This window comes from Crocodylus porosus, unplaced genomic scaffold (assembly GCF_001723895.1).
Source record: "Crocodylus porosus isolate Cpor-Errol unplaced genomic scaffold, CroPor_comp1, whole genome shotgun sequence".
Taxonomy (NCBI): domain Eukaryota; kingdom Metazoa; phylum Chordata; order Crocodylia; family Crocodylidae; genus Crocodylus; species Crocodylus porosus.
Window position 1 is genome coordinate 812757 of NW_017728942.1, and position 27529 is coordinate 840285.

Below are 27529 nucleotides of genomic sequence, written 5' to 3' on the forward strand. Positions count from 1 at the left end.
GAAAGCCCCATTACATCACATACACAAGCTATGGGAGAGGAGCTGCACATTTTCCAGGGGCTTTCCTGCTCTTACTCAAGCATGTTCTGTCATAAGACCCTCTCACACCCTCCTCTCTACAGTGTACAAGCTCCAGCCCCTTGTCCCCATGGTCCTCCAAAGCCTCAGTCCAGGCTGCTGGTCTTAGGAACAGAAGGCACCTCAGGCTGGTTTGTATTTCTATCACTGCATGCACCCAAGATGGGAACTGTTACTTTAAAGTCAAAGCCTACCTGACTTTGCTCACACACACCTCTCTAGGATCAGAAGTTATGGGGAAGAGGAAGAAATTTGATGATAGAGCACTGCTAGCACCCCTGATGCAAACCAGAGTTTATCTGTGCAGATGAAATGTCCATAAAGAGTAATAGGTAGCAACTGCATTTGTATCACAGGGTAGGGAGGGATTTATTCTAAGGTAACTTTACTCTTCCTCAACCATGAATTACACCACTGACAGAACATACCTCAGATCACATAAAAAAAAAGTGGGTGCCCATCCACTGCACCAAATGGGTACTACATGGGTCTGTTCTGTCTGACACACAAGCTATTATTCTACAAAACAGGGAAGAAATTCTACAAACCTTTTTCTTCATCATCAAGGAGCCATGAGCCACTGGTTTTACAGCCTGTTGCTTCCCTCTGTAGGTAATATGTTTTTAAAGTCCCCAGTGTCAAATCTGGTTTTGTCATGAAGATGTAAGCAACCATACCTGGGCTCTCACTGGTCTGCGTGCACTTTGACACTGTGCCCTGTGCTACTCACTCTGTTCAGCAGAGGGGAACCTGTCAGCCTCCAGAACAGACAGCTCCGAGACAGTCTCCAACACTTGTCTCTGCAAGGACACTTCTTCCAAAATGCTCTGCTGGACGACCGGAGCTATGTTTGGTGAAACCAATTTCTGAAAGACAACATACTCCTCAGTGGCTGAGACTCCTTAGCCTTAGTCATTTCATAAGCTCAAGAAGTGCAGACACCCTTGGTTTTCCCCCTGCAGAGCCAGGGAGAAAACAGCTGCTCGTCTCAAAAAGCCATTTTTCATGCAGTGTCTTGGATGGGTCTGTTAAAAGCAAATCCACTCACAGCAGCTGTGGGTTAGTCACAACTGCTGCCCTAGATTTTTCTGCATATGAAATTTTCTCTTCTCATCTGAAACTGCCACAGTGCTGTGCTTTGGCAAATGGCTGGCTCATTCTGCACCAAAGATGGAGACAATAATGAAGAATACTTTTGTGCTGTAGGCAGAGCCATTCGGAAGGGGTGGGGGGACATTTACTGTCCAGACCCTACAAAGATGAAGTCCCAAAAGTTGGTTTACAGAAGATGCTGATACTTACCCTGGACACTGGCTAGGTCACCCTGGTGACACCAACTTAAGGGGCCAGTTTTGTGGAATGCCCATCTACCCGATTTTCCTACAAGCAGGTATGGCTCTGTGGGTGCACACTGAGTTGTTAACATCCAGCTTGGGAGATCTGTGTTTCCAGTCTCACCTCAGCCATTCCAACTGTCCCATTCACTGGCAAAGGGATTAGCATGCAAGGCATAGAAAGCATTTCTCTTGCCATGCCATGCCAACAGAGAATGGCAGACAATGAAGGATGATTCTAGTGTGGCTGGCTATGCTAGCTTCATAGCACAATACAAAATGGCTATATAGCACTCTAGGATCCGGGCTTTGCTGTTGGTATGCTAAGACCATTACTTATTAGGCTGTCCAGTATTGTCTTTGTTCTTATACTTCCCTGTCTGTATAACCCATCACTCTCTTGTCCAACTCTTAAATTGAAAGCTCTTCATGGGAGGAATCATCTTCTTGCTCTGTTTGTATAGTGCTGGCAGAAGGAGGTCTGGTCATGATTAGGGCTCCTACACTCCAGAATACAAGTAAAAATGTTCCATCTTCTGGAAAAGGATTCAAGCACATGCCATTCCTTACCTGCAGAAGAGCTTTGCACAACTGCAGATGAACTATCAAAAGCGTGTCAAGGTTGTCATTCCCTGTAGTTAACTCCTTCAATTCTGTTTGCATGTCATAGCCCAGAGACTGCAGTGTGTTGTCATTGTAAGTGCTGGTAATGACACTGAGAAAGGGAAACAAGTTATTAACTGGTCAACATGCCCTAAAAAGCATCTTAAGCCTCTAGTCCCTGTATCTTCAACAACGAACATAAAGGTTTACCAGCCTTTACTCTAATCCACAAACTAGTTACAATTGTCCAAACTAGTCACCACCTTTCAAGAAGTCAAGTGAGGCTTTGTGTAAGAGCATTACTGCTTGTTAGCAATCCACACTCTCTTGATTGTATGAACAATCTCCTACAACAATGAGGACAAGGATTTAAACCCTGTTCATGCCAGGAAGACAATGCTAGCTCAAGTATTCCTCTGACAGGCTCTCTAGGAGGAATATCTGCCAGATGGGGGATTCTCTTTGTACCGTGTATTGACTTGCTGGCTCCTTTGGACCGAGTGCAACCTACATTGAACACCTTCAAGAGTAAATTGGATGCTTATCTTGCTGGGATCCTATGACCCCAGCTGACTTCCTGCCCTTTGGGTGGGGGGCTGGACTTGATGACCTTCCGAGGCCCCTTCTAGCCCTAATGTCTATGAAAACTATGAAATAAAAGCAAGCAAAAGCCACCCTGTTCTCCTCCATGACCACTCAAGCATATTGGGAGGACATGGGGGAAAAATTAAGGGATCCTCCTCCTGGGTTCAGACCTACAATTGTGATGAACAAGTTTCAGTGCTAAAATGAAGGACTAAAAGCATCAAAATGAAGCCTAAGAGGAGAAATAGGTGGAGGAGTCACACAAATGACTTCTAACTCAGTGCCATGCCAGTGGACAACAGTTTGTTTCCTGCAGTCTAATTTTAAATATCCCAAATGATGGGGTTTCCACCACGCCTTGGGAATCATGTTTTTCAGCCTCCTAGGAAGGCAGATTTTCACTATGCTCAAGCTAAGCTTTCAACCTATTCATTATCTCAAGTCATAAACCTAAAAGCATCCTAAACAACTCCTGTCCCTCCTGGTTGTTTATGTCCTTGGCAGCTCTATACCTAGTTGAGTTAGCTGTACTTAACTCCTAATCATTCCTTATTTCAAACCCTCCATCCCCCCCAGTATGAAATGCAGAAGGTTGATCACCTGATACTTGCAGTTCTTATGCTTCCGTACAGTGAGAGCTCATCAGCACTGCAGTCAGCATTTAAGAAGTCAAAACTTTCCAGCACAGTTTCCACCATCAAGCTCTCCATAGATGAGTGTTTCTTATGAGAGGTCTTCAGCTGTTGACAGAATGGGCATAAATGTTCTTTGCAAAGACCCAGGAGTTCTTGCCCAGCAATTCACCCACCGTCATTTAAAAATATCACCAACTATTCAAGAACAAATCAGTTTGTTCTCAAGAGGCCTGGTATGTCCAAATGGTTAAAACTTTGCCCAAGTACAAAGCCCCACAGTCACATCACTCCACTGATCCATTTCAAGATCCTTTAATTTGTCTATAATTCTCCTCAAATTTCCTGAGACCACCTTGTTAGTTTTGGTCTAAAAAAATCTTCTCTGTGACTCTTGACTGCTGTCACAATCTTTCTGGTTCTTTTCCTCATTTCAGGTTTGTATCAATCTACCCTAGGGTTTTATACCATGACCCATCACTGTAATATCTATTCATTTTAACGGGCCTTAACTCCAAAACCTACCAATGATAATATCCACATCATCAACTATTTCACTGCTAGCCATTTTAGCAGCAATACCTACTGAATCTAACCCCAAACTGCCTCCTCACCTATAGAAACCCACAGTCACTACTGTATGCAATGTGTTATTCATTTTCAGGCTATGGTCATTAAAACTATCATTTAAATGGAGGCAATAGAGTATTTCTTGCCAACCACACTGGTGAGCCACCATGCAGGAACCTTACCATATAATTTACATCCAGCTTGACTAAGAGTGCCCAGGGCTTGGACTATGTCTCTCTTCCTCTACTTTTTACTCCTACAAAGCACTTGGAGATGCAATGTGTATGAGAGATGCATTGCACTATGATGTGTTGTTGCTTTTTCTGAGCAATGCCAGAGTCCCAGGGGTCAAACTGACACTTTGGGAATGTGCCACTGAAAATGCATCAGTTCCCCACAATGTTCTCATGAGCTGTTTGCAACATAAATAAAGCCTAGACAATACAAAAGCTTATAGCTCAAAGGACAAAAATAAAGCCATACCTTTAATTTGTCCTTGATACATAAAACTTGGTTCTCCAGTTCCTTCAGCTGAATTTGCCCTGGATTCTGCAGCTTTAGCAGGTTTAGCACTTCTTGAATGGGCTTCTCAATCAATTTGCTTCCATCTGGTTTTGTGTCATTTTCAGCATTCAGGCTTCTCTGAACAGCCAAGAGGTTTTCTGGTTTCCCCAGCTGGTGACTCCAGCCTTGGCTGATGGAGTCTTGGCCCTCTTCACCATAGTCCGGAGGGCTGGCTGGGAGATCAGCAACATCAGTTACACAGGGTGTCTTTTTCAGGATATCGAGCGTTGTGTGGTTTGGAAGCTGGTGTTGCCCTCCCTCTGCACAAGTGTCTTGTACAACAGCCATGGATAGGGTCTTATGGTCTGAAGCTGGAGTCGAGGTCCCAGTTTCTGTCCCTTTGGTATCCTCAGAATTGAAGGAGTCAGCCTCATTTGTCAGCGTAAGACTGTGGGATTTACTCCTCTGATGTGTCTCAAAGTCACAGTCAGTCAAATAGCTCAGTATGCTGCGGGTTTGGCCCTCATCGTTTCCATCGCCTTGATTTTGTCGTTGCTGCAACACGGACTGCAGCAAACAGATTCAAGTGAATGTACAGGTACTTGTTGGACATGAGATCAATCCAGAGGGGGAAAGCCCAGGGGAACTCCCAGCCCTGTCTACACTCCATATTGCCCCTCCTCTGAGACAGGTAAAACTACTACATTGCCCCAAACCCAGAAACACTGAACCCCCTTGTGCAGCCTGCATAGATCAGACCAGAAGGAACTGCTGGAACAAGCCATGACAGGAATCCACATTTGTACCCACCCAGTAGCCCTTAGAGCTCTTAGTGCAGAAGAAGAGAGGCAGCAGCCGCTCTACATTCAGAGTTTTACCCTAAATGTTAACCAACAAGTCTAAGAAGCCACTGCCCGTCAGACAGCCCTTTCCTGAAAGGGAGCCCAGCTAATAGGTTCTAACCTCCCGCAGTGGCCAGGAAACATGTTCATATCACGGATTCGTTTAATAAAGCAGGGGACACAAATAACCTCATGATGCCTATTTGCAGAGGACCTGTTAACAGCAGTGTTTGTACTCCCTCTGCTGGCCTGGTACCCGCTCACAAATCTTGCTTCCAGGCTGGTACTAGCACCTGTTTCGAGGGCAGGGGAACTTATGTTCCCGTACCTCTGCCACCACGTATTTCCTGCTTTGTTAGCAAGACTGAACATATGGAACCAAACAGCAACCTTAAATGAAAACCTGCAGGGGCCAGAGGAGGGAAAGGGTGATTCACGCTCTAACCTTAAGCCTTTGTTATGCTCTGCTGCTCCTAAGGTTGGCTGATTCCCAGTTTGGTCTGCAATGCAGAATGCTCTAATCTATGCCTGGATGCCCATGGCTGCAAGGAGCCACTCTAACTGCCAATGGAGATATTTGGCAGGGGAAGAAATGGTACATATCAAGCTTCTAAAGTCAGAATGAAAAAAAAGAGCTAAAATAAAAGCCCACCAGGGTGCTGGGACTGGCCTTGCTCACGTTTTCAAGTCCATTCTGCAACAGCCTAGCAAAGCCCGCATGCCTCCCCTGCTCTGTGTATAGGCAGTGTATTTTCCCCATCATTCTTACCAGGTAATATTTCTCTCTGAAGCTGGGAGTGTTTGGTGGGGTCCAGTTGTACAAGGAGCTTTTCCTGCTGCCCAGAGAAAATTTGGCAGTAGTTCCAAATGACAAAAACAGGTTCTCCGTGTCAAACGGGCTGCAGGCATGAAATACAAAGGTCTAAGCGTTATCAGAGCCCAGAAAGCATGTGGAAGTCTAGCAACAGGAACAACTTTTGGGATTTGAGGCACAAAATACGACTTTGGTTCCTGGAGTTTGTTTAAAAAAAATGCGCAGCTCTTAGCATATGACGCAAACCCTCCTGACATTTGGCACGTGATAGGGCAGTAGGACATTATTCTTTGACAGAGAAAACCTTATCCTCCCAGAAGAAACAGAGCACCTTGATCTGCCTTCTCAGCTGGAATCAGAGCAGTCTCTCAGAAAAGGTCCTCTATAGGGTCTTATACATTTCCTGTGGCTCCCAGCTTTGGGAAATGGCCTTAGATTGCTTCCTGGAAGTCAGCAGAACGTTAGTTGGCCCTTGGTGTCCCAGAAGTGGGAGGGGAATTTGAAATGTAGACTAAAAGGAGACTCCATGACTTTTTTCACACAAGTTAAAATACCCATCACCCAGAAAGACAATAAAATGGATCAAATACATTCCTAATCCATCAGAAGCAACTCATACAAGTCACCCTAGGGATTTTATTCGGTAGTCATAGCAAGTACCAAGGTTCATCTGGCCGTGCTGTGAGAAAGCTCAACAACCCTTCTAAAGGCTTTCCCAATGTTCTCCAGGCTGCATCACAAAGAAAAGTTATTGCTTTTCCTATTCCCAACGACTCCAGTCTGAAAACACTTTTCTTTGTGATGCAGCCTAAGGCAGGGCTCAGTGAATCTTCACCTGAAGAACATCCCAACTCTGCAGAAGACTGGAAAATTCAGGCTCCTGGATACAGCTCGTGTGATTTTTTTTTTACGTTTATCCCCTTCTGGTGTACACCTTTGTGCAGAAAGGGAAGCATGCAGCTCTTTGATAACCACTGACATATTAAGGTGCCAATGGTTCAAACACAATGTTTAGCAAACCACTTCTCATGCAGCCAAGACATTAAATAAAAAGGCCAAACAAAAAGCAAATGAATTGAGGACACAACTGCTGGAGGAGGACTCTTGGGAAATTCAGACGCTAATGGGGAACAAACCAAGTACAAGACGACAAACTTTTCCCTTCATACAACAGCCACACCGCGCTTCCCTTTATATGAGAAGCTGAAGGCTGAATATAAACAAGCATTCTGGAGGAGGACAATTCTCAGCAGTGTCCCTTGTCATCCCACCATGGAGGTAATGCTCTTAGAGTGCTGGCCTAATGCAGGTTAATTGGTTAAATGAACCAATGTCACACAGCTGGGGTTTGTCAAACAGGCAGGTTCCACAGAATCAGATCAACAGCCACAGCCATCTGCGCTTTCTCACTTTACAGCAAATTAGCTACATCAGGTCTTTGACAGCAAGGGCCCTTTATCCAGAGCACATCATGAGTTTACTGAGAGGCAAATCACTTCCATCCATGGCATTTCTTTGGGGAGGAAGTAGAAGGGGAATCTCTTAAATACAGCAAAGCAATAAAAATGAAGCAAGGAAAGACGTAAAAGCAGCAAGCTAGGGGTATTCTCCCTCCCCAATTAATATAACAAAGGAAAAAAAATAGGCTAAACTGCAAAGAGGAATGGATACTGTAAAGCAGGCTATTGCAGTAAGGGGCAATCTTTTTAGCATGCATGTGACAAATTAGGCCTGCACCCTTCTCAAGTATCACTCCAAACCCCTTCCCTTGCCTGATCTTCTACTCTCCCTTCTGCTACCTCCCCTTTCACTCCCTGCACTGCCTATCTTCTCCCAGATCTGCTACAGGCCACACACAGGCTGCCCATGCCAACTTGTGACACACATGCTGCAGGCTACCCACCCCTGGACTAATAAATGGGCTGGATCTGTGAGAGTGGGGAAGACTGCCCCAGACCAGAGATAATCACACCTGAACTGTCTGTATCCTTCTATTGTCTTTTGGATATTTCTTGGAGAACTTACCATTCTTTTCTTCTGCGACTGTAAAGCACCTGGCACTGAGCCTAGTACTAGACATCCTAGACACTATGGGCTAGGTCCACAAAAGAAAGGACTTAGGCACCTAAAGTGGCACTTATGAACCAAGTCCAAAATTTACATTACCACCCCCTCTCTCAGCTGCTACCTAATCCTAGACATGCCTCAAATTTCTAGGGGCCTACATTTCCAACATTACCTTCCTTTGCACCTAAAGGCACACAAGCAGTGCTTAAAGCAATTCATCCATCTACACAACGCTGAGCAGCAGTTCAGCACCTAAAACCCTATTCGGATTCACAGCTAGGCATTGGTCTGCCTACGTCATCTCCAGGACTCATTCCAGTAGGTGGTGTTCTCAAGCCATATGCACAGTACTGTAGCAAGTGGCGGGGTGGGGGAGGGGGGGTGAGTGGGGCAACTGCCCCATGGTGAAGTGAAGGGGCACCAACAGGTGCTGCCCAGCCAGGGCAGGATGCGGGATAGAGCCATGAGAAGTTTGTTGGGGGGGGGGCAGCATGGGGACAGAGGAAAGGTGGCTCCTGCCACTGGGTGCACTCCTGGGCAAGAATGGGGTGGGGGGGCATGTGCCCCCCTGGATCTGTGTGTGTGGCAAGGGAAGGCTGCCGCTGCAGGCTTGCCCCAGGCACCAAACTTTGTTGCTATGGCACTGCATATGCAGCTCAACACAGAAGAGATAGAAACAACAACATTATTTCTGCTCTTCCAATAGCTCAGTGGCAAGAATGCTTTGCCTGGGTTCTGACAGATCTGAGTTCAAGTCCCTCTTCTACCTTAGAAGATTTGACCCCACTTTTCCTCAAGTAGGCCCTAACCTACATGCTACAGCAGATCCTGGGATGGGAGTGGGGTATGCCAATCTGTGCTGGTGAAGATTTCTCATTTTGTATGCACCCACAAAGGAAGAGCGAACCTGACATCCATCAGAAAGTGGAAAGTGTGAAATTCTCAGCTGGCTACACATTTGCCACATGACTAAGCCATTCAGCTAATTTGCAACACATTTATAAAGCTATTGACCTTTGGAGAGGGGGAGAGTTACCAAATTTTTGCTTGTGAAAGTACGTTCTGAACAACAAAAGGCATTCTGTATAAAAATCATGTTTTTTGTCAGGTCTTTATTCCTCCATCCTTGCCAATGCAAATCACTCCAACTCCAGCCAAATACACTCCCAGTGATCTTGCTGAAAACTCAACAGCAGCATGTGTTGCACTCTGAGACTACAGGAAGGGAAAGCATTTCAAAGCCCTGAAATGCAAGTCCCTTTCCCAAGCTGGTTATCTAAGCACTTCCAGGAAGACACAAGCAAAGCTATTTGTGGCTGACATCTGCAAAGAAGTTGGTAGAATTTCTATAAAGAGAACTGAAAATATAAATTTCAATACCAGGAGAGCACAGCTTTGACACAGTGAGTCTGGAGTAAAAGCTGGCTTCAAAGGGAAGTTTGGGTGCCTCTGCTGGATAAGTTTAGTTACATATAATTCAAAAGGAAAAAAGCAGCTGTTATTTTGAGTGGTTTTATTTTATTTTTTTTTAAACCTCTGAAAATAGGAACACCCTTGTCTTATCACCATGCAACTATGTTTCTGTGTAAACAAAGTTAGCAGGAAAGCTCTCAAGAGGAGGAGCCTGGCAGCTCCATGTGGAAGAGCTCTGGAGAATCCCCTTGGTAGGATACCAGTGTATTTCACAAAACATGGGAGAAATTCTCTTGCAACAGGCATCAGGATTTCTACCCCAGCTTAGCCCCCCAGGTAATAAATGCCATTCCCATCTGAAAACTTGCCTGTTTTACATCATTATAGAGCACCTTAGACCTAGGCCAATGCTACAAAACATAAATACTGAACAATGGCAAGAGCAAGGTGCCAACAAAAGTTAAGAAACAAAACCATCTTACTAGGGAAATGAGCACAACACACTATTTGTCTAGGGGAGGTTTTAAATACACGGCAAGAACTTGAAAAATGACCCAAAATCCCAGAGCCCCCATTTTCCTTTGCTTTCCACACAGTATGAGCTTGTCTCTAGACAGTTACCAAAAATACTCATGGTAGAAAAGGGCAGGAGGTTGGGGGGGGGAAGCAGCAACACCAGCAGGCTTCAAAAATGAAGGCGCTTTTAAAAGGAGTCATTTACCTTTGCTGGTGAGATGGAGAACTGGATTAGAAACAAGTCTCCCAGACTCAACTCTGTACATTTCCTCTCTCAGTGCAAGGCTTCAGGCTCTTAGTAGCCAGGGTAGTTTTAAAACCCAGTTCAGTCATGGCTCCATGAGACATTCAAAAAGCCTGAGCCCGAATCAAATCACTTTTCAGGTTAGTCTAAGCCGTGCAGTTTAAACTGATTAATAACTGGACAGACATCTCAAACTGGTTTTGACCATTTTCAAACTGGTTTATGTGCACTAACCTTCTGTTCTGTTACAGGTTTAAATCAGTTTCTGATCACTTAAACTGGTGTACATGTAATGTCTGTCCCTAAATTTACGTATGAACTCTAGGCTAGGGACACACGTTACACCTAAACTGGTTTAAGTGATCAGAAACTGGTTTAAACCTGCAACAGAACAGAAGTTCAGGGCATATAAACCAGTTTCAAACTGGCTGAAACTGGTTTAAGACAAACCTGGTTGAATGCAATATCAGACTTAACTGATTTGGGTCAAACTGGTTTATGAAACTTCTGTCCCAGACCCCTTCCTGGTTTAAAGTTAAAACGGAGTCCTTCGGCATCCCAGCATGATTTCCAGCCCTGGCCTGGGCTGTGCTGTCTGTTCCAGCAGAGAAGTAGAGTGGGGAGGGGTCTGGAGCTAGGGTAGGTATCTGTTACAACTTAAAGAAATTTCTGACCATTAGATGGATGGTGTTGGTTAAACCCCGCTTCCCTTGAGTACAGAGCTATCCTGTCCTGCCCTGCTAAACTTACTGAAAGTTACTGCTGGCTGCCACTATAGACTACAAATCCCAGAGGCACCTGGAAGCAGGAAGAGGAACTGATGAGAAACCCTGTAGAGTCCTGCTTCTGTGATTCTGGACTGCAAACCCCAGGGACCTCAGGGGCAGCAGGAAGAAGCAGCAAACACAGAGTCCATGCTGGCTACATGCCAGAGCCATGCTCCAGTGCCCCCTGGCATCTGGCCTGAGCCACTGCAGGCACGTGGCTGCACTTCCTGCAAAGGTAAAATGTGTGTCCAGTTGTTTCTCAGTTTAATCACCGCATCTTAGACTAACCTGCAAAGACTGAATCAATTCAGCCTCAGGCTAGTTCACTGTTTGTACTTGGCTTAAAGAAATTAGAGGGTAACTAAGATCTTTCACTTTCACTATTGGTAGAGTCTTTAGGGCTTTATTACATTTTCAAAATGTAGAAAAATAATAATAAAATATATATAAGTTCTGGAGTAGCATTAACAGAGAAGCAAACACATTTGTGCTTTGTCAAAACAGGAAGAAAGAAAAAAGAATGTATTACTATCATGAAAGTTGTTTTGAGGAAAAAGGAGCCATTTTAGTATTAAAAGCCCCACACACTGAAAATTTAATTTTTCAGTCAATTCCATCATGAAGGCCTGTGCCAATTGGCACACATGAAATGATGCATGGAGTTGACAGATGTTTTATAGAGTACATAATATAGAGAACACTGCACAGAAGCAAAGTCAGAGCTTCTGGACGGATGGTCTGCTATCTCACTACTGGCTCAGGCTTTCCAAAAAAGTCTGAAAGACTCACAAAGCTCAGAGCAGCTGCAACGCCCCCACCAAAAAAAAAAAAACAAAAAACAAACAAACCATGCAGTGATGCCCAATGTCAGATCTCAAGAGGAATAAGCGACTATCATAAACAACAGGTGCAGGCCCAGCTCTGCTATGGAAATGTATTTTTCATTGATTTACAGTAACATCTAATGTTTGAAAACAATCTTCAGATATTGTGGGTCAGACCTACGCTTTGTTGAACAACAAACACCATTAAAACTGAAACAAGTTTGAAAGGAAACTGCACACTGTGCAAAGAAACTGTTTGTCGAGGAGGAAGAATTAGGAAACAGCAACCAGGGAACTTCATATTGTCCACAAAAGCAACCAGAAAGCTGCTGAACAGCATTTAGGTAGGAAATCTCAAGTGAAAAACTCTTTCCGGTATTTCTCTGCCTGGTAGCTAAGGTACTTATGCCAAGGTTGAAGCCACGTCACATTTCCAAGTGCATTTTGTAGATCCTAAAACTACAGTTCTACTTTTAAGAAGTCAGGTTGCAAGATACGTCTGGGAACCTTGTTTGTTCCCTTCTCCTCGACTGGGTCCTGAAGCCACAGGTCTTTGCAACATGATCTCTACAGGTTGGTCCTTAAAAAAAGAAGAGTTCCAAAATTCCTTTTCCAGCTCTGCTGGATGGAGACAGAGCCGAGTTGAACCGGATGCAAGTGGGAGGAGGAGAAAGGGAAGGTGAATGAAGGGTACTACTCATGTTGCCTTTTCAGACTCATTGCAAATCTGGCTGGTGTTGTTAGGCTATTGGAGAGTACTAAATGGAAACTGGGCTTTCCTGCATGTACATTACCACTTTACTGCACCAGAAGGACATAGAGCAATTTGCAGGTATAAAAATAAGAGCATGTGCAATATATAGAAACGCCTGAAATATGAAGTGTATTATAAGTCACATATACCTACTCCCAGTTGTTTCTCAGTTTTGATTCATTACAAAACAGACCTGTTACTTCCTAGAATATTAGTTTTGTCCTGATTTCCGATGATAAATTATTTTCCCTTTCAGTTAAATTTTAACAGCTAGTTCTGTTGCTTAACTTGCAAAATATTTTGCTTCCCATACTAGCAGATGGAGAAAAAAAGATTTAAATTGTTTTCCATTTCAGACTTTGATTAGTTATGGGATTCACTAGAGTTTGTGAAAATTCTTTTACTAGCATCTACAGACATTAAAATAGGAAGGACCCACTTTCCTAACGTCTAAGTATATTTAGAAAGTGTGAACAGATATTTAATTAATTCTTTCACTACAGTCACAAAACAACCTGTAGCTTCTTTCTGTGAAAAAGATGCCACAACTCAGATATAAAATGAAACTCACCGAGAAATAAATACATTTAAAAAACATCCTGCACCCAACCATGGTCAACATATTGCCACCATCTCGTAGGTCAGTTTTAACAATATATTAGCAGAGCAAATGCAGCGGCAGTCTTCGTAATGTTTCAAAGGGAAAATGAAACCCTTCTATTCAGATGGAGTCCTTCAAAATCTAAGCTAATGTTTTTGGGGTGAGAAGTTTGTTGTTAAAAAAAAAGTTGCATGGCTGGAGGAGGGGAGGAAGAGGAGGAGATTCAAGGTGACACCTTTTAAAATGAAAAATTTGCCTTTAATAAATATTAGTATTAATAATAGTCGACTACAAAAATATTACAAATCCGGAGTTTAAAAACCATGCATCAAATGAGAAACACCACTTCAGTCTCAATCGGTGTATTTTTGATGTGGCATAGAAGTGATCACACTGGAACCATTAAAAATGTTTCACAACAGTGCACAAGCAAAGCTATACCCTGCAATTGTGATCATAGTGTTAAAAAGTCAAGTGTGACAGCTGCCAAGCCTTCTAGGACAATGTCGTTGGAAAGGACGTCTTGGCCCTGGTAACCGTAGTGATTACTCTAAACCTCAACCTTTTTCTTATTGTTGTGCCTAAGAGATGCTGTTTTCAGCTACATTTCATCTTCTTTAAGTTCCACCTTTATGTTTTATAGATGTGTGCACCATGTGACACCAAGACTGAAATGGACTCTGGACAAAAGCAGTAACCTAAATAAAAGCCCAATGCTTTTGTCCCCAATGCAAAGGACCAGAAGGGCCACAGAAGTGGGGCCTGTCCTCTCTTCCCTAGGACTGGTCCTTCCAGGTCAAATTTGAGGCACACTGGCTGGGGGTGTTGTGGGGAAGTTGGCACAGCTGCTATCTATGCTGCATCTGCTCTGTAAATAGAGAGAACTATGGTGTTGAGCACTGCTAGGTGACACCCCTCAAAGGCTTGAAATACAATTTCAACAAGCTTTGCTCCAGCATTTTGCAGATGGAGTTGTACTCACTTCCAGATGACCTCCAGCTGTAGCTTGATGGTGCCTAGCTCAGTAATATCCACAATGATGGCATGAGGCCTGGTTGTAAAGAAGTCAATGCTGTCGCACGTTACCATGCCAACTAGAATAGTGGTCAGTCCTCGCAGCTCCGTCACCTGCGAAGACATCACTTGAGTCTCTATCTTGCCAGATAATTGAGACATGAAAAATGAGTTGGGTGGTTTAGAGATGCAGTAGCCAAAAGATATGGCTAAATCCAGTATACTCCCATGGTACATCTAGATCTTATGTCAACCATCTGGAAAATGGCCAGCGTGTATTTGAAAATGGTCCAAATGAAAAAGCCAATTCAACACACCTCAATTTGTGCTTACTGGGTGGAGATGCTCAAAAGGCTGGGAACAGCTCTCTGAGGCCTTAGCCCAAACTTTTCAAACCTCAAGACCCAAGCTTAGACTCCCAAGTAACAGCAGACTGGTTTTCCACAGTTTCTGTGACAGACAAAGCTTCTATTCAAGTCAAAAGGGAGATATGAGCAGTCAGCATCCTTGGAAATGAGAAGAGGGCCAACTTTCATTTAGGAGACCAAGCTTAGACTGCTCTCATTTGAAAATGCTGGACCTTGTTTATATTATAAACTTAATTGCACATAGCTATCTGGAATTCCAGACCCCATTTTGCTATAAATGTATTTCTGATACTAACCTATTCCTGAGTTTTACTCCATACATACTTCTGTGGGTGGTTTATGAAGGAGAGGAGAAATGTAGGGAGTCTACAGTCAGTATAATTTCATAAGATGGCAGGAGGCCTAAATTATATCAATTCTCCTGAACTATGAAATGAATCATCTTCACTGGCATACAAAGCAATTCATGTTTTTGTAACTATTAAAGGAAAACATGCATCTGAATTAGCCTCTCCTAGTTTTCACTGTGCAAATGGAGGGAAAACATTTTAAGCACATTTCTAAAAGGTCTACTGGCGAGAGGTCAGGAATTCTTTCCTATGTAAACCAGCCCATGCTGTGGGTGGGGTCTGGGAATGTGTTGCAATAGCCAATGTGTATGGCTTCCAGAGTTTGAAAGCCCCACACTAGCACTGTTTCAGTCAAAATGGAGAAGGATCCAGCCCAACCATGCTTTCTCAGCCTAACCCTTAAGCTGGGAAAAGTCATGGCTGTAGGATCTATCCCTCAGGGGATGCCAGGTAGAGAGACCTTTAGGAACTAATTCCATTTGTTAGGTCAGGATGCAGCATTTAGCAGGTGGAATTAGCAGCAGTGGCATTCTCTCTCTGCAATTTGTTATTTAGGTGACAAAACTTCCTGCAGGAAGTTTACACACCTCTATTATAGCAGGAAGGTGGTAAGGACATTAAGAATCCAATGGGATCCCGTAAAACGGCAAGTGGCAGAATCCAGCTTGAAAAACACCAAATAAATACAGGCGACTCATTAACTCCAATACACTATCAGCTTGTTTGAAGTGTCTGAGATTAAAGGCATTAGGGGCTCAGAAAAAAAAAGACAGGTTCTGTTGGAAAACCAAAGGAAAGATATTCCTGGACTTTAGCATGTGCCTAGGTGCATACGGGAGTATAAAGACATGTGTACATATCCATTTTCAACAAATGGTAGAACTCCAAGTATCTTTCAACTGAAGTCTTTGCACACACAAAAATTACATGTAGCCATCTAAGCCAGGAATCCCTAAACACTGCAAGTTTTAAATGCAGATTTTGAAAATGTTTTCAAATATATAAAAGAGCAAAAGAGCAGAAGTGTAGTTGCCATTACAAAGACTGCTCCAAAAGCAAAATAGAAGCAGAGATCCCCTCATCAAGCTGAACATCACCAAACTGCTGTTGGCAGAGCACTGTAAAAAATGTGAGGAGTTTTTTTTTTTGTTGGGCTTTTAAAATGGGTTGGTAGGCCGACTGCTGCATGGGAAGGTAGATGATCTGCTGCCCCATCAGCTTAAATCCAGCCATCACACACACCCCACCTTGATCTCAAACTTCTCATGGAGGTTAGGTATAAAAATCTTCTCTTCTTCATCCCATGTCTGGCTGTCATCCGTCTCAATCTTGCCTTTCAGCTTCCATTTCTGGCGCCCCAGTCGCACAAACACCTACAAGCCACAAAAAGACGAGAGAATGCTGGAGTCAATACACCACAAAACATTCTCTTCAAGGACATCAGTTTAGTTTCACTTCCTTCCCTCTCTCTTTCTACCCCTGGCTCCCATGCCGCAAGACAGGTGTCACTTCTCTTGATAACTGTGCATCTAGGTGGGAGTGAAACAGGATGGGGTCAGGATTTGATACTTAAACAAATGCCAAGTACCCAGTGCCACACCCATCCTGGAAGAACCTGTCTCTTTCAAGTCAGATACTCAGGTATAGGTTTTGGGGATATTTTGTAACGCAAAAAGTTATGGATATGCACTATCTAGCATCACACCAAGATGTATGAGAAGCTGATCTGCAACTACTTAGTGGCAAGCAAATAGGCACTCAGGAGTAAGAAAATGAGGAAAATTCAGCCCTGCAGGCACAAGCTGAATTGTTGTCAAGTGGGATCTCCCCTCTAGATAGGCAGCAGTATGGCTGCCTCTTCTCTTCTAGGACGGGTCCTCAGCAGAGCACAGGTACTACCCCCACTCCTGCCTCATCACCTCAGTGCCTGCACCCCGACTTCTATCAAGGCACTTAGCCAAGTTTTCCCTTCTTCAAGGCTAGGGTAGCTCAGAAGTGATGCAGCAGCACTGCTGTCACCCAAGCAAACTGTTCCCCCAATCATTTTAACCTTGCACCCATGCACATTCGCTCCCCCCCACCCTCCTGCACTTAACAGGTGCAAGTTCAAGACTGTAGAATACAAGAGAGAAAATGGACTGCTGTGTACCGCACCTCATATTGGTCTCCTGGGCAGAGACGTGCGTAACCCACCAACCCTGAAAAGAGAAAGAAAACTCCTTCTAACAGTTATAGCCTTTCAGAGAGTTGTAAAATGTTTACCAAAAAAAACTTTCACTTGCATTAAACACTAAGGTAACAATGAGTTGTTGGCGAGCTAAGATCTTAGGTTTAAAAATGAAACAGTAGCTTGGAGCTAGGGGAAAGAAGAGAAGCCCAGCTTTGGGCTCAAGCGAAAAATAATGATACAGAACAAGGACAAATTCAGTGAAGGGACATTCATTCGTTGATGAGTCAAGAGGCTCATTAAGAGTCCAGAGTGTGATCCAAAACTCACCTAAGCCAACTTTAATTGACCTCAGTGGAGTTAGCTAGGGCCTTTACACAGCTAAACTAGAGCTCCATGCCCAAACGGTAGTTAGAGTAGCACAGGGATTACCTTTCATTTTCAAGTGAAATTCTCCCAGATGAACCTCTAGTGCCCTTTCTATGAGACACATATCCTGAAAGAGAGACACAGCAGTTACTGTGACTAATAGCAGTGTAAAATAGCTATAACTCTTAGGCACTATTTGTCACCCATCTTGAAAGGGCTTTGATAAAGAACACTTCTCTACAACACAAGGTTTTATCTGTTTGCAGAAGAGTGCACACTTCACAATTAACACTTTTAATTTATGGAAGATGAAAGTAGGTTTTTTTCATACTATTTTCAGGACTGCAAATTAAGAGAAGCAACATTGTTTAAATTATCCACTCCCAGTTGTCTTCCACACCATATATTTGCACTCAGTCACTATAAAGTCAAGTCTATTCGCATTCAAAATAAAGCTATCATTAACTTCCACTGGAAGAGGTTTTGGGGCACCAGTACTATAAAAAGTCCCTTGTTTTTTATCCGTTTCTCTTCATGTGTGCATTTGGCTATAAGCCAATCTCTCACTGCCCAGAAAAGGGATGAGAATTAGAGCCCCCTTCTCCTGACCAGGCATTTTGTAATATGCACCTTTACCTAATTTTACACGCAAGGTTCCAAGATCAGGTCACTTCCAAGCCAAGAGATCAGAACAGCAGGTCATGGCACAGCAAATATTGAGCCATTGCACTGGGTACTCAGCTGTTTTTCAGGCATGTGCTATTCTCTCCTACCTCAGTGCACTCTTGAAGGTTCTTGTAGAGTTCCACCAGGCTTTCTCTAGAGGCTTTAGTGGAGGGAGACAAGGAAAAAGCATGTTTCATATTAGAGGCCCCATCTCGCAGTCTACACTGGATGCAGTAAGCTTCATACAACTCTTCTACCTTTAAAAAGAAAAAAAGAAAAAGGTCACACATATACTAAATTGGGATAAAATGTATGTTTCCAATTTTAGTGAATTCTGGGAAGCCTCATTTAGCAAGAGAACTTTCCATTTCTTAAAGCTTTTTTCTTTTCCTGGTAAGAGAACAAATCTTATTCTAGCATTTAACCATGCCCCCAGCCTCCTAAAAGAAGCCTTTTACTGAAGTCAATTCAAGATTTCTGATAGAAGCAGATTAACCCCACAAACTAAAGCATTTTATTCAGTTTCATACACTGTGAAATTCAATGCACATTCATGAAAAAACACACTAAGAGAATAGTGCATACCACTATTCCATGTTCACTGTTAAAAGTCTGCACTGGTTTGGAGGCCACAAGTCCAAAACTAACATTCGCAAACTCGTAAATGAAAGTTCTTTTCCAACTACGGCCAAAAAAAGCTACCAGCCTACCCTGGAGCCTCAATTTAGTTGTTCTGCCTACAATCTTCGGCTCATCTAAGTTGTTACTTGGGGGCACTGTTTTTACAAAGTCTGTTGTTTTGGCTGCACAGATTTCCCTACCTCATATAGATCTGCCATGGATTTTAAACTTGAGCAGAAAGTCAAATTTCTTACTTCACTACTCCCACAAAGTCTGGGCACAGGACTTGGAAACTGCTGTCACAGACCAAGCATCGTAGTATTCTCTCTCATCTCAAGCATAAGTACAGAGCTCCCATTACCCAAGTTCCTGAGGCCCAGACTCAAAAATAGGCATTAGGTGCCTACTTCCTATTTATTTAACTGCAAGTGAAGCACCTAGAGGACCTGGATCTGAGTACCTCAATACATTTTTTCCTTACAACATGCAAGAGGTAAGGAATTATTTTTTTCTCCATATTACTGATGGGGAACTGAGGTAGGACTGGGTGTCCAAGTCCTTTACAGCATGCACTGGAGCCTTCCAAAGACTAAGATAGTGCCACTGAACCATCTTTCTCTCCAAGCCCCAAAATGGAAGGGACGACTCTCATGCTATCATCAGGACTATGTTAAAAGTAGACAAACATACAAAGACAGGGCTGGCTTCCTCTCATAAGGTCATCCTCCACTAAAGTATTCTGTGGCACAGCTGCTTCAGTGCCGGCTCAAACAAGGCTTCTTTCTACTTGGACTAACCTGTCTACAGCTTACAGCCCAATCTATGATACAATGCCTACATGCAGTTCCATTTCGTGAGATCTAGTCTACAGACTATACAAAACGCATCTTGCCTGTAAAATGCATTTAGATGAAGGAAATAACTAAAGCAGAGCTACTAAAAAGCCAGTTTACTCCATGTCACCAAACCAGGAGATGAAGAATGAAAGGATATATTGTTTAATTCTGGGTTGGACTAAGGGAGTGGGGTACTGTCCCATAGATCTGGCTTGGATGAACTTTCAGTACCCTGCAGTTTCAGCTACTTAGATTATTTTTATCCCTTTCCAATTAGGCAGGAGCTGGGAAGGGTCTATTGAACCACCACCGCCCATGCTTTTTAAGGGAAAAAACCCAACCTGAAACTCCTCCCAACAGTAGCTTTTTTTTGGACTAAGCTGAAAGGGTGTTCAAACTGGTTCTACAGCCTGAGGCTGAGCCATGCCCAGCTCTCAGTCTGAATAGAGCCATTCAGAAAACTCTCTGCTTTCTGTCTGAAAGCTGTAACTGCTTTCATTAAAGTACCCAGTGCTATTTCCCCTCAGAGAGCTATCATGAAAGTATTTTCTAGTCAGGATTTGTTTATATAGCAGTGTAAACCTTACATGCACAGAATATAAATCCCCTTACCTTACTTATATGAAATTCCAGTTTTCTGATGTACCTTTCAACAGAACGAATTTGCTTTTGGAGAGAGAAAGAGAGATTAAAAAGCAAATTTCAATATTCATAAAAATATGGCATTAAGTGAATTTTCAACTGTGCTCTCTGCTAATTATTCCTTCTGTGACATCTCACCCCCATCCCACCCCTCAGAAAAGGGGTTCTTACCTTATCCAGATCATAATAGAAAGCCTGAAAGATAAATACAGCAAGCTAAATATGAATTTGTTTATACATATTAATAAGACATTTCCAAGTCTAATGCAGGACCAGCTGCTCAAGTGCTTGTTGAGAGTTCCACTGTTTTAAAGATATTTTTATGACAGCAGACAAGCAGACAGCAAGGCCAACAATTTTAGGAGCATTTTCTCATATTAGTGCCTGGTTCTTTTGGATGCCCAAATTGAGATACTTACAAACTGATTTTCAAAAAGAAGGAAGACCTGCAAACCAGTTGGGGCAGATGCACGTTTTTAAGCCTTTTATCCAACCCTGAAAGATTTCTTTGTGTCCCAAATGAAAGACCCAATTTCAAATCTATTAAGTGCTCTGCATAGTTAGGGTATTACTAATAATAAGCAAAGGTTCTGTAAGGAAGATGGGGTGTGGCAGTAGCAGAGATGGTAGGCATCTATTCATTCATATTTTGCCATTCTAGTCTTACATTTATTCCTTTTAGTTTCTAGGTCCTGCCAGACATGCATGTTGCTTGCCTAATAGTCAAGAATAGAAACATTCTCCACAAGGAAGGAATGTGACCTAGGAACCTTAGCAGGATACTGAAAGTTGGGACTCATGGGTTTAATTCCCAAATCAAGTCTGAATTTGCTTGGCAAATCTGAGAAACTGCCTGGAACACTAGCTTCTCACTCAAGAGGTCAGGACTTAACAACTGGAAAGCCCCCAGGAGTTGTAGGGGCAAGAGCCACAGCTTTTTTGTCTTTTTAATATCAGCTCTCTTTTAGTCACCCTGATGATTAATAAGCATCTTACCAGTCTGGAGTTCCTTTTTGTATCTTTGTGTCGACCAGAGAGATAATCCAACTCAACCTGTTGTGCTTCCAGGTATTCGCTGGAGGGGAGGAAGAGAAAAAGATGTGCATGTAACCTACTGCACAAATGGCACCACCTCTATCCTAGCAGTCAGCAGCAGGATGCAAGGAGGCCAAGAGACTTCCTTTCCCTCCACCAGTCTCTAGACATTTGATTCTCAAAGCCACCCCTAATGAGATGGGGAAGATGGAGTGGTTTGCACAGGAAAATGGCTGTCCTGAAGGAAAAGAAAGTAGATGCAAGGAGGGCCATGATGGGAGAAGAGCCCAGGTACATGGTAGAAGTGTAAGGACATGTTCAACTATTCCTTTTTTCTAATTCTTTACATTTTTCAGTGTTAGGAAACCCCTGGGCTTGTTTCTCCTCTGAGCAGGGTGCTCCAAGGTAATTCAAGGGGCAGCTGTAACTGAAAAAGTGAGACACATAATTGTGCTCACTCACATATTTGCCATTTCTTGTTTCCTTTAATGTAATCTAACAGAAAGTCATTTGGAAGGAGTCTGGCTTCACTCTTTATATGCGAGAAATACAACATGAGGTACTGGAGTTGGGAGTGTGGTAGGGGAGTCTCCCAGGATGAGAGGGAGGATGGGTTGTTAGGAGGCCAGGAGGCTCCAACTCATGTGCAACAGCTGCCATGGGTCCTGGTCCCAAAGCCAGTGGTCTCAGCAGCTGACCCTGTCCATCCCTCCCCAACCTCCTTGCTAGGATCCCCCCAGTGCAAGGCTTTATTTCGTTTGTCCACTGGGCCCATTTTCCTAAATCTGCTGAGGAATAAGTTGCTCATCAGCTCTAGTTTACAAAATCCAAGAGCTGCAATGGTGAACACTTGTGCCCTGAAAAAGCAGGCCCAAGGAGGTGTTTGACACCATTGGCAGGGTGCGTGCACATACATGAAGAAATTAAGGCATTGCAGCAGGGGTCTGCCCAGCCCGGCTACAGCTGAAACTCAGTGGGGGGTGGGGAATAATGGAAGCAGGGCATCCACCACCTAGGAGCTCTGGGGCTGCAAGGTAACCCCTCCAGGAATGCAACTCTTGGGGCCAGCGGCTGAATAGGCTCCTTCAGTGGCTTGCCCGAGCAGCAGGGCTGGCTGGAGTGGCAAGCGGCAAGTGCCCGACGGGCAGGAGTCTGTCACGGCTTCCCAGCACGGCTGTGCTGTGGGGCCGGCAGAGCTGTGGGGGCCTGCAGGGCTCCAGCCTGCTCCACACCCTGGCACTGCCGCACACAGCCCAAGCCCAAGCCCAAGCCCAAGCCCACAGCTCAGCCCCTCACCAGGAAGGGGGCTCCCTCTCCTCCACAGTGTGACTGAGGTTGCCACCCCCAGGAAGGGCCCTGCCCTATCCCGCTGCAGTGGGAGGAGGGGGGAGGGCAGGGAGGAGTTATTCCTCCTCACTCTGGCGCAGGGAACAGCCAGGGGCCTATTCTGAGCAGGGAGCCACTCACCCACAAATGGGGTAGAGGGGAAACTAACTCTGCTCCCTGCCTCCCTTCCCTCCACAGGGGCCATGGTGCCCCCCTGCTGCACCAGCAAGGGGAGAGTGCAGGCAGACCCAGCTTGGGGCCCTGCCAGTGGCACAGGGAGGGCCCTGCCAGTGACCCTCTGGCCAGTTCAGCCTGGGTTGGCCACACGTCCCCAACACAGCTTCCGCAACGGCCAGCTCTAGCACTGGCACCCTCTGTGCCTGGCCTGAGCAACTGCAGGCATGTGCCCACATTGCCTCAGTCCAGAGAGCATTTTTGTCTGGTTACAAACCAGTTCAGCCTAGGCAGGTTTGATTAACCTGAAAAGGTTGAATCAGTTCAGGCTCCAGCTTTTTTAATGTCTGTCCCTAGCCCTTGTGTGCAAGGGCTATAAACTCAGGCCCAATGCAGCTACTACAGGACAGATCTCTTCCTGAGCAAACCCTCATCCAGCTTCATTTTTAATTTAGAACAGACACAAGCAACTATTTTCCCATTTTGTATTTTAAGAGCTAAAGAAAAACTCCTGGAAAATGCTGCTTTGCAGGATGCAGAACCTGAACAGTCTAAACAGCTCAATGTGTTTATGTTAGGCAGCCTGCACTTTTTCAAAATTACTTTTTTGGAGTCTTTTGTTCTTGTTCTGTTACAAACACAGCTCCCCTGAGATGCACGGTGGTTCCAACTTTCGATCGTCTACTCTCCAGGCTTGCCAGTAACAGCTTAGTGCAGATAGCCAAAGCTTCTCCTTCCTTCCTTTTTTTTTTTTTTTTTTAAATATAAAGAGCCACATCATTGTAGGTTCTAGAAGCATTAGTACTCTTGTCTGATATAGCATCACCCACAAGCATCAGAAGAATTATGGGTTATTCACCACTGCTCACTATAGAAAAATCCACACATGCATGCACATAGGTACACAAGCATACATGCACTCCACACCAAAAATCCAAGTCCTTCCAGCAACAAATGGATTTTGCTTGCTTCTGCTTAAAATTTGGACTTTAAATTGCCATTTGATACAGATTTTTCCTAAGATTGCCTTAGTCAATTAGTAAGTTCTGTTAGGAGCCCTGCACAGTTGCCAGAGCCTGATCACACAGCACCGCTTGTGGAATTAGGACAAGCTCTAATCCATCAGACAGTTTTGGTTTCCCTATAACCAACAAAAATTCTAAACCCTGCAAGAGAGATTTGATATCCCTATTTGTGCTTAGTTTAATACACTAACAAGTCACTTAAAGGCTGGGATTTTATAGTCTTCATGGGGAAACTAGTTTGTTTTGCAGTTAAGCATAATTAAGAAGCTGAAGTGTGTGAGCTTAATTACAGTGCTATTTCTCATTATGTTCTGAGCTTAAAATCCCATGATTAGAGCTAACATGGTAATAAAATCCTAGAGTCATTAGCTTTGTATGTGAAGCAACCCTGAGTCAAGACAACATCCAGAGAAATACTTACAGGAATGTGAAAGCCACAGGAAGGCTGAGATGGTTCCATTTACACTTTAGGTAACCACAATTGCCAGGAAGGTAACGAACTTCCCAAGGTCCCAGGCTGGATGCATCATCACCATAGAGAGTTTTACTCTCTGTTATCAACTTTAACACAGGAAGGATTAAGACCCTTACATAATCAGATTCTAGGAGCTCTGCTTATATTTGCTCAAATAAAATAATTGTTTCAGTGGAGTAATTGAAGGTTTTATTTTAAACAAAGAGCATTCAGACTGCCAGTCCATTCTCTGATCCATATTCTGTCTAGGAATTATAATATACATACCTAGCTGAGCCATCTGGAATAGATACAGAGGAAAAAAGTTGGACTTTGACCCTGTCTGCCCTTCTTCATTTCTGTATAGCATCAAACATTTAGTTGCTCATTATCAAGGCTCCAGAATTATGCAATTTTTTTTTCCTTGATTAAATACAATTAACATGTTGTTTTAACGCCCTATTTATCAATCCAATTCAGCTCCTTGTAGTTAAGCAGAGCACCCTCTGCCACTGAGAAAGAGAGGTGAGAGACTGGGCTCAAATCAGTTTGTTTGCAAAGGGGCAGATAGAGTACAAGACTGGCTATTTTTAAGAGGACCCAATTCAATATCCAAAGTAGTCAATGAAAGCTTTGATACCAATTTCAAAGGATGCAGAACTGAATTACTGAACTAGCATATGACGCACAAACTTTAGCAATAAAGAATACACTAGATAAGGGAAATTCCAACAATACTTGAAAAATCCTTACTTAAGTCCTTTCTTCAAAGCTTCAAAAATTTTCTTCACCTGCTGTGGTTTTGGATCCCAGATGACAGCCCCTTTCTGCAGGGAGGGATAAATCTTGGAGGATTTCACTGACATTTTAGATCTCACTGAGCTTCTACTGAAAGACTTTCTGTAAGAGAAAGAATCCAACAACACACCATCTCAGTCCTAGAAGTTTCACATGCAGAGCTACCAGAATATTAATCCTAAATCCAGTCCTGTAAGCCTTTGTTCAGGTGAGCATTACCCTTGAAGTAAGACAAGAAGAAGATCTTCTGTTAGAGCAGTAGCAGACTGTGGTAAGACTTTTGCTCTCAACCCATCAAATCCACAAAATGGTTATCAGATTGCATAACAGGCAGGAGCACAGAGAAGCCAAGGGAAGACACATTAGAGCAGGGGGTTAACTTTCTAGCCTGAAGGAAGACTACTAAGAGCTGAGTGCCCTTTCTGTGATCTTTAAAAGGGAAATCATACAGAGTTCCCATTACTTTTGAGGACCAAAAATAAGTCAAGTCATTGCTACTTCCCAGAGCAATTAATCCTTCTGATATGCTCTTCCAGTAGCTAACTGAAGTCCTAATTTTGTAAGCATATTAATGTGAGTTGCCCTTTGAACTCAGATTTCTCATGTAAATGGTCATTACCAAGCATGGGATCCCATTTTCATTGTTATCCTCATTTGTAATGTATATAAATTATGTAACTTGATTAAGATCAATGGAAATTGAGCCTCAGGAACCCCTGCTCTCTAAGCTTAAGTAGCCCCAGAGATGTATTAAAAACATAGCTACTTTATGCATTCACTTGACTATATCATACACAATTACTCTTAAAGGAAATTTGAGAGAATAGATCAGTTTCAAGCTATCAGGTAGTCTGGGAAAGATATCTTATAATAAAGCTTTAGAAAAAGCTACTATTTGTTAGTACACACCATGTGTTTAAGTATTCATTTATAGTTCATTTCTACTCCATCCAGATTACAAAATACTTATCAAAGTCCCTTACAATGACAAACATACTTTTAAAACAATTGTGAAAACAAAAATGAATTCCATTTGTATCAAAAATACTACAAAGAGCTATTATGAAGTGGAGCTGTTTTGCTTGAAAAATAACACCTGTAGCAATTAATCCCATACCTGTAATGGATAGAGATTGTTCAGGGTAGGCACTGCTGATGCTAGCCTGCTATTGACTGATTTTTGACTGGTGTACCTTCCTCTACACCCAGATTCTTTGTATCTGGTTTCATTAAGCCTCCCTTCTGTTGCTTTTAACTTCCTCCTTTAAAACAAACCTTCATTTTAGAAAGATAACTCCCCACTCCTAAAAACTAATCAAGTTCATCACTGGGCTTAGCTGAGCTTTCCCACTCTTCCTGAGATGTAAACAAGGTCTCTATTAGACTCACCTGAGGGAAGTGAGAGGTGGGCAATTAATTACATATGTGCCAGTTTAAGTAGTATTCCTACACCTCAAAGCAGAAGGATAGATAGCCTGGAAATTCAAGCTAAGTCTCAAGATACTTAAAGGCTGTTTCTAGCTTTGTTACAGACAACCCTCAGGCAAGTGCTCTACTCTTTGGGCTAGATGTAGAAGGAAGGGGCTTGAGCATTAGAGTCTAACCTATTCTCGCGTTGTAAGTATTTGAGTCCAAAATAACCATCTATCAAATTTGAATGCAGTTGCTATTTAGTTCTGCTAGATGTTAAGTTTAGGACCATTAAATAAGGTATCCAGTAAGGTTAGGTAGCAGCTGCATTCAGATTTTGTAGACCTAAATTAATCACTTGTACTTCTTTCTTACTGACCCAGTGAATCTTTGATTATTCCAAGCAAAGTGGGGACAACTTCAACAGAAGGGAGTGAAGAATACAAACAGCCTGGTAGGTAGGCTAGTCTCCTGTGGCGCTGTGATGAAAGGGAAGGAAGAGTTGTGAATTTAAACTCCATACAGCAGGGGGAAAACAAAATACAAGTGCCTCCTTTGTCTTGGGTGAACACTTAAATTGTTGAGCAATTGTACAAAAGAGGTCATCTGCTTCTACTCTCTGAGATGGCTAAGAGCACTTACTCCCTTTAAGAAAGATGGCTTACCTACCTACCTTCACAAAAAGGATCAGGACCATGAATCCCAAACACAGGGAGGCTTCTTCCTGCAGCCTAGAGTGAGGTGGCCATGTGTCAGGTAAGAAGGGAAATTAAAACTTACCCCTCTTTCCTCCATGTTTGTTCCTATTGATTAAATTAGGCAGATACCCACTCAACATGTGGGCTCCTGAAAATCCCTTTTTTTTTTTTTTGTCATACACAAGGACAAAGCTGGGTGCCTAATTCAGGGCCGTGGATTCCACTACCAAGCCCAGACACCTACAAGTTAGGTACCACAGTAACAAATCCCTTGTAGTTTCTGCCTGCTGTGTGCAAGTTTTTCACTCTGTGGATAGCAACAATAATGCAGTACAATCTTATTTTAATAATCCCAGCACAAGAACCATACTTTTTGTCATTATTTTGAGGCAGCAAATTGACTAATCTTGTTGAAACAAATACCCTTT

The 27529-nt window shown here is 43.3% G+C and overlaps 1 protein-coding gene across 3 annotated transcripts in view; it reads right to left on the minus strand.

Moving 5' to 3' along the window:
- The window catches only part of FAM65C (family with sequence similarity 65 member C), a 72850-nt gene that overhangs the window by 7943 nt on the left and 37378 nt on the right, over positions 1-27529 (minus strand). For 2 of the 3 annotated variants that reach the window (XM_019548117.1, XM_019548116.1), the window contains exons 3-16: positions 24949-25095; positions 21178-21256; positions 20353-20376; positions 20152-20205; positions 18190-18339; positions 17480-17543; positions 17035-17078; positions 16128-16253; positions 14131-14276; positions 5918-6047; positions 4286-4873; positions 3201-3340; positions 1983-2115; positions 809-944 (exon numbers count right to left, since the gene is read on the minus strand). In XM_019548117.1, coding sequence (XP_019403662.1) covers positions 809-944; positions 1983-2115; positions 3201-3340; positions 4286-4873; positions 5918-6047; positions 14131-14276; positions 16128-16253; positions 17035-17078; positions 17480-17543; positions 18190-18339; positions 20152-20205; positions 20353-20376; positions 21178-21256; positions 24949-25095 — 1961 coding nt within the window. Of the gene's footprint in view, positions 1-808; positions 945-1982; positions 2116-3200; positions 3341-4285; positions 4874-5917; positions 6048-14130; positions 14277-16127; positions 16254-17034; positions 17079-17479; positions 17544-18189; positions 18340-20151; positions 20206-20352; positions 20377-21177; positions 21257-24948; positions 25096-26110; positions 26253-27529 lie in introns of those variants that run through there. The other variant, XM_019548119.1, reaches the window with a different exon arrangement.